The following is a 12,523-nucleotide window of genomic DNA, read 5'->3' as shown; positions in this document are numbered from 1 at the left end:
AATGATTTAAATATCATTGTCTGACAAAAAAAACAACAGGAGAACAGATTCCATGATATGTTATTTTATGAAATTATCACTCATCAGCAGGCCTCCAAACCTCATAATCTAATTGCTATTCTGTTGATATGAGGTAAGCACCTTGCATAAAAACACCCTACCTCGTATCCCCAATTAAATTTCCTGACGGTGTTTCCTGAATTATGAACGAAGAATCGTTTGGCACACAGGACTCGGCACACCTCTGGGTCTCACGGTGTGGTTTCTTTGGCAATGCTTCTTCTGGCCCCGTCTCACAAAGAATTACAATCTCAACTACCATCCATCCATACCAGAATTCATTGCCCAAAGAAGAAAAAGTTGCTTCTGCAATAAGAGGTATACTGTTCATGTATATGTATTCTGTGTAGATCAACATCAAACCTTTTTTTTTTAATTTACAAACAGTATAAAAAAAAATATAAAATTAATTTCTGATGTATATTTGTTTTATATCAAAACCTTAAAAAAAAGCAAAAACTTCCAAACAGGTTGCAATATTGCAATATAAATTAATTCCTTATGTATATGATAACACATAAGGTAAGTATTTTAAAAATAATATTTGTTTTAATATCAAAACCTCAAGAAATTATCAAAAACTGCCAAATAGGTTGAAAAATAACTTCATTCTTAAAATGTCTGTGAGCATGTACACCTAGGCTACATTAGCCTAGTTCATCAAGCGAGATAAGTAATGAATAGTGAATAATACATGGAACCATGGACCTATTACATGGAACACATTTCCCCATACCCACACTCCATCCATTCCCCGCTGCAATAAACATTATCATCCCGCTACACGAGTTCATGTATCATGCATGTCTATAGAGCAATTAAGCCTCAATTGGTACCTGGGATCTTGAACCCTCCGGGGGGACACTCTCTAATCGACCCTCTTAATCATCCCTTACGCCCGTGATGATCCCCAACGTGAATTCCCCTCGTATTAACAGCCCCTCTGCTGACGTACACGACACGGCCCATTAGGGTATTAATCAGCGGGAGCGCGTAAAAATACACCCCAATGTTTCTAAATCCACATCCCACGTCCGCTCCGGCTTGTCTTACACCCGGTGAAGTTTCCCCCCTTCTCTTCTTTAATAGATCTCTCGGTCTTTCGACATGATTTTTGCTTCCCTCCCACAAAATGCGAGCAGCGGAAAGACAACTGCTTGTGTAAAGGAAAGAATGGTGATTTTATACGGGACAGTGATCGGAGTATCACATCTTAATTTTTTATTTCTAATCAGATGGTTGAACTTGCAGCATATTCACTTGCTTTTAGAAATTGTCTAGCTGCCATTCCAAATATTACGAAGGTGAGGGGAGAGGGGAAGGTATGAATACTTGATAAAAAGAATTAACCAAACAACTCAAAAGAAATCTTCCAGTAACCTTTCTTCTTTGTATCTCTTTTCCTTTTTTAATATTATTTTAATTGTATTTATATATTAAAAAAGAATCATGATTAGGGGTACATGCCCTCTTAAGCTACGCTACAAAGTGCATCAACACACCATGTCAACGACACACAAGTCTCTGTTTCCTCTCGAAGGGTATAACCCCTTAAGAGCTAAAATGCTTAACTCCTAAACTAAACGCAAGTGATGAGTTACTCCGTTATTTTTACCGTGAACTTTCTCTCTACTATACACACTTGCTCTGGCACCAAAGCTTAGCTTGGTACTTAAAGGGGATTCCATTGAAAGTCATCGTGTTTCTCTCATATGTTCATGCTTGACGTAACATTCACATTGATCACTTAGGTCAAGTTACACAACTTTCTTGGTGAATTAATATATTCTTAGAGAGAAAGTAGAAGGCATTAGAAAAATGTCAGGAAACTTTTCAGACAGTGTCCCATGCCTTGGCAAGGTAAAATTTCTAATATACTTTCTACCATTTGAATAACGAAAAAGGATATGAAACCTAGTTTAAAAGTCGACGGGAATGAAGTAAAAGTCAATGTCGCCTGGGCTTGACTGGCAATATAGACGATATATAACCATGCACTCACCACTGCGCATGAGTAAACATTATGCACAGCGTAACGGGCAAGATCTACAGAGCATTTGCTGTAGGATGCTTTACTACTGAGATCTCAGACTCCTTGGAGAGGCACTTATCAGGTGTCCCTCCCCCTAATTATACTTTATTTTATTACTTTTTCCAAAAAAATTTCAAAAATCATTCTTCATTTCCTCCTTTTTCTTTTTTCTTTACTACGGTAATGGGTTTTCAGCAAATGTTACCTTTATCCTTTTCTTAGAATGTTTTCAAAAATCATGTTTTTTTTCCTTCAGAAAAACTTGAATATGAAAAAGATAAGATAAATAATTTTCTTTTTTTTTGGGGGGGGGGGGTGGGTGGGTTCAGTGGAAGCTCAATTTGACAGTTGTTTCCCATGACAGTTGTTTCCCATGGATGTGCAAGAGGAGGAAATCAGATAGTTTCACACTTAGTAAAAATAAATTTTTCTTCTGCACTCCATCATCTAACTTATCATCTTTCACAAGTAGGCCCTTTACGTTAACCAGCTTTCCTACAAAAACGCTTTATCTGCAGGTATCTCCATGGCTTCCCGAAATACCCTATTTTGAGAGGTAAAACTGACATATCATTTGATTGCTAGAATACAGAGGATCTTGATAGAGTCAGTTTCATGTAAGAATCCAGCCTTCCATCTTCCTCTTAATTGATTTTAATCACACCGTGCTTCCCCAATGGCAGGAAATTACCAGCACCCCCAAAGACGTCACCTTCATCGATTATAGTTTCAACCACTGGAAAGACTGACGCAGAAACAGCCGATTCTTGTCAAGAGTTACATTTTTCAGGGGATCGAATACAAGAGAGGAGAAAATTTGTAAAGATATATTTGAATACAATAAGAAAGAGAAACAGTTTACGAAAAATTTTGAGGATTAATAGAAGACACTTATCCCAGTTTGTTGAAATGGAAAGATGAAATGAAAAATGAATAATCGACAGCCTATTATACGTAGTATAATTATTACTGACTAACATTTACCAGTATTACATATTCATAGTATTTATTAATATATATTAAGCTAATACAAACTTGAAAAGGGCAATCTTCCATTATTTCAATATCTCAAATGAAACAATGCTTGTAAAATTTAGTAGTTCTATTCTAATTCACTGAAAAGAAATGGGTAGTCACACATAGCCAAAATATTTTTTTTATGTCCACATTTCATTATATTTCCTTAAAAAGGCAATCTTTCATTTTCTAATCTCTGTTTTTCCATTTCACTTGGCAACTTTAATACATCCTTCAATATATTTTATAATCAAATTGGACCGAAATGTTGATTTCTTGTCCTTGGCTTTCATCGTCAATCATGATTGCCATGTTTCACCAGTGATGATTTGCTTGATGATGTTTCTTTATTTGGCAAGAGTTTCACTCAAATCTATTTTCGGTTTCCTGTTTCTTAGATTATGAAACATCTGTTTATTCAAAATATTTGGCTGTTTTAATATTCGATATTACTTTTCTTTCATATATGACGAATCATAACATGTTTATATTACTGGGGCAGCAGGTTGTGTGCACAACTGTTGTCCTAGATATATAAACACTCCTTCTGAACAATTTTGTGGTCTAATTCACTTTTTTTAATTACTTATCTCAAAAGATATGACTGCATGATATAATTATCGGGTCATGTGTCTATTATAATTACACAATATCTGATACTAGTACTTTAAACAAAACCTGAATTGAGAACTTTGCTGAAACTTAAATTTCCATCTAGATAATTGACTTAAACCTACACCCAAACATGACTGCAGCTCAAACCTAAATTCTGAATATAAACACTTCAGCATACGTACACCTCACATTCTTCACCAAACACCATTTTGGATCACTGCTACACCAAACACCCTTCATGAAACACCTTTTTATATATTTTCTACACCGAGCAAGCACTCTTTCTGAAGCACTATCATTCCTATACCAAACACCCATCATCAAAACCCCTTCTCGATCATTTCACTTTTGAACTTCATATTCATGCCATTCCTGGACTAACACTCTGGCCTGTATTCTGAAGTCAGGTTTAACTTAGACCATGGTCTAACACTAAAATTATGGGAAGCCAAAAGGTTCACAATTTTCATTAAGTTGTATGTTTTTTATGTTTACTGTGCTCTTTCCTGATTCATTGATGGTGAAGACAATTTCATCTTCTTATACTTCCTAGACAATTATGAATGATTTGAGAGCCAAATGAGCTGAATTATGATATCTCTACTGTTTGTGATTTATGTAACAATTGGCTATCCATACATAAAACCACAACTTTAAACCTGGGTTTAAGTTAAACCCAACTTCAGAATACGGGTTTATGACTTTGACATTAAAGATAAATTCCAGTTTTGGTAACGATCTTAAAATGACTTTTTACAGAATCTAATATAATGACCACCCAAGTGTATGTTTGTATGAATAAAAAATATGTGCCAAAGGATTCTGGGAGAAATGGTGTAATTGCTGAGAAATAAGCAAAATAAGCGCGGATTCGGTCACTTCCGTCGGGTCTTTATTCCTGCAATAATAATACACTGTCCCACGTGTGCCTATCTGTGTTGGTGATCTTCAGTGTGAACGTTTTTCAACGTAGATTTCAAGATTTCACAAAGTTCAGTTTATGTAACTGTACCAGATCTAGATCCTCGATGATATACTGACAATTAAGCCTGGTTTTACAGACTTTCTCATGAAATCAGTGTTTACTGCAACTACTGGTATTTCTCTTTAAGTCTGAACATACCCATAGACTTACCTGTATGACCTGGTGGACATGCCTGCACATCAATTGTACCTGCTGGAGCATGTTCCCACTGGACACCTCTCACAATTATTGGCATGCAAAACTCAGGTTTTCTGGTGGTTTGAACAACTGCCATTGAAAGGAAACATATAAAATAAATTAGAAATCATTAGATATTTCGTTAAATGAAAGATCTAGACTCTAGATATAAAGCTTGGGTTAAGATTAAGAAACAACTTCTAACCTGTTGACCCTTTGACTAATCAATTCTTTAACTCCCATAGACTTTGTACCCCAACAATATGATTCCAGTATGGATGGGTTCACCTCTTGACTACTAAATTCTCAAACTCCAATATAGTTTGTCTGTGAATAGCTCTTGGAGCTCTTTGCAAAGGATACTTCTCATCGATTCCTCGTTGGAATATTCCCTATCAAACTATCATGAATTATTGATGACAAAAAAGTTAATAACACAATTCAATCACGCTCTTTTTTTCAACAGCTTCCCTGAACATATTTTCTTAAATATTTGTTCTATTGTGACAGATTCAATCCTCTGCCATTTTCTTGCCTTCTGAATTATACCACCTCCAGACTGGATCTCAACAGCAGTTTGATCTATTCTAGAATAGTAAGTGACCCTTGCTTCAACTCAAGATGTTTAGATAATTTCATCACCCTATCGTGTGAGCAAGAATTATTGAAATACATTTTCAATAATGAATAATATTTCTAACAACCACTCCACTGTAAATCATGAAACAATGGAGTTTCAAAAATACACTAAAAGTTCTAAACATTCATCAGTGGGCCATGGAACATAGGGGGCTGCAGGGCTGAAGCAGGCTGAAGCCCCCACTTTTTTCAAACCCATGTACAATAACGTAAAAATTACCATCTGATTGTGAGTTTTGGCTTGGTCAGCACCCCCCCCCCCCTCACTTTCAAAGCAGTTCCTCTGCCCCTGTGTAAGGTATTGGACTAATAGTGTTCCTAGTTAGTCTATGAAAGGCGATGGGGTACCGAATCTTATCTCATACTCTCAGACAGAAATTAAATTGTGACATTTGTTAATGACAGTTTCCCTCACCCATTTTTAATAGAGTATAAAGAGTAATACTAAACAGAAGTCCCACTGATTAAAAAAGATACTTTCCAGATTAATAATAGTTGACGACCCCCCCCTCCAATTTATTTTCATTATTACACTGGGAAGCAGCATCATTTGGTTTTGAGTGCACATGCTGAAAGTGAAATATTCTTTCAGACTACATTAAAGAAAATCTAATCATAAACTTTCAGTTTCATATTTGCAATCTCAATACATATCATGTACCTCAGCACTGTCATATCAAAGTAAATGCCCTGAAAAAATAAAGTGCTGTAGGATAATAATACTTTTAACATATTAATCTTGGTAACTATTCTAACCCACGCCTTTCATCAGCTGGTTGTGTATGTTGATTGGTTTCATATTGTTTAGTATGTTAGGCCCATATATTCACTATCTTTTAAAGAATGAAACCCTTGAAACCAATCATGTTCAATTACAAGAGATAATTAAAAAACACGTAAATGAGAGTTTGAGGAAGATTGAATGGATAATAATAAGGTAATGAGCATTTTAATACAGAGATCACCAAAGATAAAGATGAAAATCCATATTTTACTGTTCAAAATTGACATGAAATGAAATACTCCAAAAATTTGCTTTGCCCAATTGATCATGGGCCCAACACCCACTGTGCAGCGCCAGATCGACAAAGCTCTATCCCTTTAATCACTGAACACCAAACAGGTGACGCAACTCCCATCTTTTAATGTCTTTGGTCTGACGTGACCTCCAAGTTGTGAGACGGACGCTCTACCAACTGAGCCAACACACTAATGCTAGCTTTCTTATTGTTAGTCCACTTTTACTCCAAATTTTGTTGATCCAATTCTTTGATTTTTCTATATCCACACAAGCTAACATTTTACCACAGATTTCTATCACCAAAGTAGCAGTTCTATCACATTCTGTCAATCCACAAAATTGTTACGAGTACTATACACGCACCTGTTGTGGATGGTGTTGTTGGTGTTGTTGTAGGCGGCCTACGGGTTGTTGCTGTTGTTGCTGCTTTGGTTGTCACAGGTAGTAGCATGGTGGTAGTACCATCCGGTGAGAGCGTGGTAGCATCGTTGGGCAACTGAGTAATGATGATCGGTTGCTTTGTCCTCTCGCGGGGTTGTGGGGTGGTGGTGGGTGATTTCGTGGTGACTGTTGTAGTCTCCCTTGCAGGGGTGGTGGGGGGTGCTATTGTCGTTGCTAATTGGTGAAGGAAAGGAAACAAAATAATATTAGCATATGTGCATACTGCTACAGTAAGTCACAAACTTTTGGTTTTCGCTTAGCTGGAAATATGTAACGTTTGCATAATTGAAGTACAATTGTAATTTTTTAATTACATCAAAATTATGACTATTTTTTCTTCCATCCCTCAACAAATTCACAAAAGTTATGTCAATATTGGAAACACACATTATATTTTTGATGCTCAAAACAGGTAGGCCTATTACCAATATTGCATATGAATAAAATAACAAATATAGATGTTGACAATAAGAGAAATGTCATTTGTAGATATAACACATTGCTTGATCTTAACTAAATTATTAAAATATAATTCATCAGACAGAAATGGTGACAATTCTAAAGAAAATGCACATATTCCTTACACTTGAAATGCAAAAGAGCATATTTGGTCCCTAATTACACTCCTTTCAGAGTGGAATGAGGAACCAGTCATTTTAGAGTAAGTTTTACATCATTTGAGAGTGCATTAATAGCTTCTGGAGAGAACATTGTATATATTTGTTTAAAAGACATTTTCACTCCAGGAGGGGGCTAAAATGCACTCTAAATAGACATAAATCCTATTCCAAAATGACTGGTCCCTCGTCTCACTCTGGCAGGAGAGTGATTAGGAACCAGATTTAGCTCATTTGCATTTAGAGTGTATATATATATATATATATATATGGTCAATTCTGAATAAAACATAAGTATTGGGATTTATTTTGCTCTAGGTAGTTACAAAAACAGTTAAGTTATTCAAATTTGTGTTAGATGACAGAAGGAACAAAATAAAGTTTAGAATAATTTAAAGGTGTTAAGGTAGAAAAAATTAAAGTATGTCAAAACCAAAATCACTCTACAAACATAGACATACATGTATCTACATCGTACTCTAACTATTTGTCACATATAAACTTTTAAGTGATGTCTGACTTAGTAAATGCCACGGTACAAGTTTTCAGCATGATAATTTTATTATGATTATTAATTCTTGTTCATTTTAGCCAAGGTCCACATTCAATCTACATCTTTGAAGATATTCTAATACTCTATTCTACATGTTGCATATAATACAATAGTTTAAATTTATAAATGAATATCTCTAACTGCTCTGCGACATGTTACTCACCAAATGATTTTTTGATCACAACAAAGAGGTGATAAATTTGAGAGAAAATGGAAGAGAGAGGTCATGTTCATCATTCAAAATTATTTTCTGTTGTTCTTTAATATGACTGTCAATAGACCCCTCACCATAAGTGTATTACATAATGTCTGTATGTTGAGAATATACTACGGAAAACTATGCTACACTATATACATAACAAAATCCATTGGATATAATGTACCACTAAACCAATAGGGAGATTATGATATAGCTTGTGCCTCCTTGTGATTTGAAATGCAGTATTGAAAACTCATTTCCATTTCAATAACAGCTCTAAAGAATTGTTGGCTTCTGTGCTTTTTACAGCACTTGCCCTGCTCATAGACATCCACATGGGACTAAAATAGTAGTCAAACTATTTTTAAATGTCCATATTTTTCAATTCATTACCAGTAGTATACAGAATGTTGAAAGATAAATAGTTAGTTCTTAACTAAAATATATAGTACACCCCAAAGTATTCTAAAAATATCATGATCTCATATTATCATTTTAGTACAACCACCAATAGCATGCTGATAATAAAAGTAAAACTTTACACCAGAAACTTCCAATACCAAACACTAAAGTCTACTTCATGCATATACTCCACACACTAACATGCATAATAACAATAAAACTACTTCTATATGCAAAAACTGAACAAGTCCACCCAATAAAACATGCATACAGAGAATAATAAACACATTGGTGATAGGCTGCATCTTACAAAGAGTTTGTGATTGAATGATCTAATCATTAATAACTATGGAAAGCCAGCAAAAACATCAAGAATATTCATTTTTTTATATATAGCAATTAATACGTCGGAGCGACGTCTAGCACTTTACAGGTATACACGTTGTTTCCATCCAAAGTATTTTAATATGACGAACTGTGAGTGTGCATCAGTATTCTGACCAATGCTCCTTCCAAACTGAATTATTCTGACATTGATCGCTTTAATCGCTTTCCATATTTATTATTTGGATCAACCTGAAGATTTTGTAAGACAGAGCCCATGATGATCCCTATAATATTAATAGGCCTATAGGAATTAGACAATATTATTGAGTAATAAATGGGGTTATAGAATCCTACAACTACGACATATGCATGAAGACATGCTTTAGAATAGATACTATATATTTTGCTACATGAGAAGTCATTAGTCATAACAATTATTAGCAGAGTTAAAACATATACGTGAAACACAATAGATGTTATTAAAAACAATTAAAGGGGAATCCAGCCTTGGCCATAAAATGTTGTGTTGGGAAGGATAAAAATAAATTAAACAGAATGGTGAAAGTTTGAAAGAAATTGGACAAGCAATAAGAAAGTTATAGCTGCTTTAAAATTGAGATCACTAATACTATGTAGATTTCAAATTGGCAACTGGGTAAGTAAATTATGACAAGGGGCAAGGACAACTTTCCCATAGGCCATGTACTTTATTATCAGGGATTTGTGGTTTTCTCCTAAGTACCCATTCCCCTGGGGCAGTAATCTAAATATAACCCATGTAGTATATTGTTTTATGTCCTCATGAAAGAAAAATATAATTTGAAATAAAACTTTTTGGGAAAATGACATTTTAGCCATAATATGTATTGGAGTACATGGAAGAGTAGTCCTTGCCTTACATCACTATGACATCCCATATGCGGCCAATTTGAAATCTCCATGGGTATAGTGATTACCAATATTTACAACTTTTAAAAATTCATATCTCTCTTTTTGTTTGTCCAATATTGTTCAAACTTTCACCTATCAACTTGTCTGATTTTTCTTTTCCTTATAAAAACAAGTTTTATTTGGGTTGGATTCCCCTTTAAGAGAATATTACATATTGATTCAAATCAGGGGTCCATACCACAAAGGTTTGCAATTAATCACTGAACAGCGAAGGCCAATCAAGATAGGTGTAACATGCACATGTTATTCATAACACTGACCAAGAACCAATAAAAATTGTTCTTTCATATTATCAATCTGTCACAGACCTTCGTGCTATGGGAGCCAGATAACGATCATTAATAATACAAAATAAGACTGATAAATTACAATGATTTTTTTCAGACATTTTAAAATATTCAGCAGGTATCAGTTGTTATTTCAAAAATTCTTTGTAAATAAATACTCAAATAATGTTTTCAATTCTTTTCTTTTGAATGATGGGTGTTATTTTTTACATCAAACGTTTATCAAACAAACATTGTTTTGTTTTGGTGCATAACAATGGACTTTTTCACAAGATAACACACTAAATTCATGAAAGAGTTTCATTATCGTTACTGATTCGAGTGAAACACTTTCTAAATATCACTCAGGGGGAAGAAGGTACAAGTAGACAAAATAAGCAACACAAAACTATTTCAGGTGGGTGTTTCATAAAGTTTTCACAAGTAAAGAGCTACTGATGAACCTTTCTGATGCGCAAAATAATCACCCATGAACGTAAATGGTAAATATCATTTACCACAAGAAAGGATCACCAGTTGTTCGCAAAGTCTCCCTTTCAAACAGCTCTATGAAATACCTAACTGAACTTTCATATATTTGGGGATATTGTAACCAAGAAATTTCATTAAACAAAGTTTTCTTCGGAAATGTGATAAGGGTCCTGTCACACAAAATAGCAAGTAATCATTCAGTATATAATGATCAATATATTCAATCATGATAATGAGCTCAACAATCAATCTTTAAAGCCTGTGTATAGCTTTGGTAAAGGGTCAATAATGTGATTGATAATCGAATATCATCTAATATGACAGTCTTACTGAAGCGTAGAGACCGTTAGATATTTTTCCAACTGCACTTCTCTGAGAAAATTTCAAATATTCAAATCTTGGATATATAGCGCCCTCTCTCGGCGATGCTTATTTTAAATTTAAAAAATGGGCATTCAAGCACTTATCTTATAAATTTAGTGATTAGATATCCAAAAGTTACAGACAAAGAACATATCTTGAAAGTTTCAGCCCATTCCATGATTTGGAATAGGATTTAATTGAAAGACAAAAATACACAGATATTTTAATTTGATCGGGTGACCCGATCAAGTTAAATTTCCATGTAAAATCGCAAAATTTATCCTGTAAAACACATTTTCATTTCATATCCTCCACATCATAACTGTCATAGGGCATATCCATTCATATAAGCTAGCAATGAATTGGAATAGTGATAGGTGCATTCTGGTGGATTTACCCAAACTATACGCAAGCTTTAAACATTTGTGATACGGGACCCTGATTTCAAATTTTGGTACTATAATTCTTTTTAAAGCATTCAGCAATATCTTTCCCCCTTCAAAATACTGCAAAAAAAAAAAAATCTTAAAAATCAGTAACTACTAAAACACAAGGACGTGGAAAGACAAAACATTAACCCGCACGTGATACTTACGGACTTTTAAACAGGCAAACAAAACCTCGAGATATTTTTTAGTGCCGGGTGGGCAATCGTTGTCAAAAACCGCATCCGTAGTCTGAATAGAACAAGAGGACTTGTCGTCGCAGCTGGTCGGAGTGGTAAAATTAAAGTTTGTTAGGGAACAAAAAGAGACATGCAAATTAAGAAAGCATTCCATTGGGTCTAACAATATACAGCATTTCTACAACTGGTGATGATATACTATTTGTATCACTTTTTTTTAATAGATATAGAATTTTCTTTCTACGCACCTATATGCTAACAGTATGGCGAGTTAAATTAATTTTGGGCTAAACACACTTACCAGTATATGACACATTTGTGTGAACATTTCATATTGGTTTTCTAAGCTGTTGTGTAAATGCTGTCTCCATGTGAGTAAAATATAACAGAACAGTGTGGAACTTAACTAGTCATGAGATCACAGACCTTGAAGGGACTTAATATTATAGCAAGGGCTGTGAAATAAGACTATGGAAGAACTCTGAAGTAATGGCCATCATCAGCTGCGACAGTGGGCAAGGCATGGTGCTTTATGCAGTGCATTGAATTATCAGATTTTGTTTCTATTAATAAGATGTGAAACTTACTGAATACTGGTATTTCGGATAAATTGTAAGTATTTTTGGTAATGTCCTACTCTTTGGAAGAAAATTATTTATTTGTGTTTGTAGAAGTCATGATTGTTTGTTTGTTTTGGTTTTGGTTTATATTTTTAATTGATGTAAATACAAAAAAGGCCCT

At 34.5% G+C, this 12,523-nt stretch overlaps 1 protein-coding gene across 8 annotated transcripts in view; it reads right to left on the bottom strand.

The window, feature by feature from the left end:
• Nucleotides 1-12,523, bottom strand: part of LOC121424355 (adhesion G protein-coupled receptor L2-like) — a 98,819-nt gene that overhangs the window by 49,833 nt on the left and 36,463 nt on the right. For 6 of the 8 annotated variants that reach the window (XM_041620006.1, XM_041620005.1, XM_041620011.1 and 3 more), the window contains exons 4-6: nt 11,753-11,865; nt 6,910-7,161; nt 4,860-4,976 (exon numbers count right to left, since the gene is read on the bottom strand). In XM_041620006.1, the coding sequence (XP_041475940.1) occupies nt 4,860-4,976; nt 6,910-7,161; nt 11,753-11,865 (482 nt within the window). The remainder of the gene's footprint in view (nt 1-4,859; nt 4,977-6,909; nt 7,162-11,752; nt 11,866-12,523) is intronic. The other 2 variants (XM_041620008.1, XM_041620007.1) reach the window with 2 other exon arrangements.

The sequence above is a fragment of the Lytechinus variegatus genome, chromosome 11 (assembly GCF_018143015.1).
Source record: "Lytechinus variegatus isolate NC3 chromosome 11, Lvar_3.0, whole genome shotgun sequence".
Classification (NCBI taxonomy): domain Eukaryota; kingdom Metazoa; phylum Echinodermata; class Echinoidea; order Temnopleuroida; family Toxopneustidae; genus Lytechinus; species Lytechinus variegatus.
The sequence above is the reverse complement of the archived record's forward strand: the minus strand, read 5'-3'. Positions and strand labels throughout refer to the sequence as shown.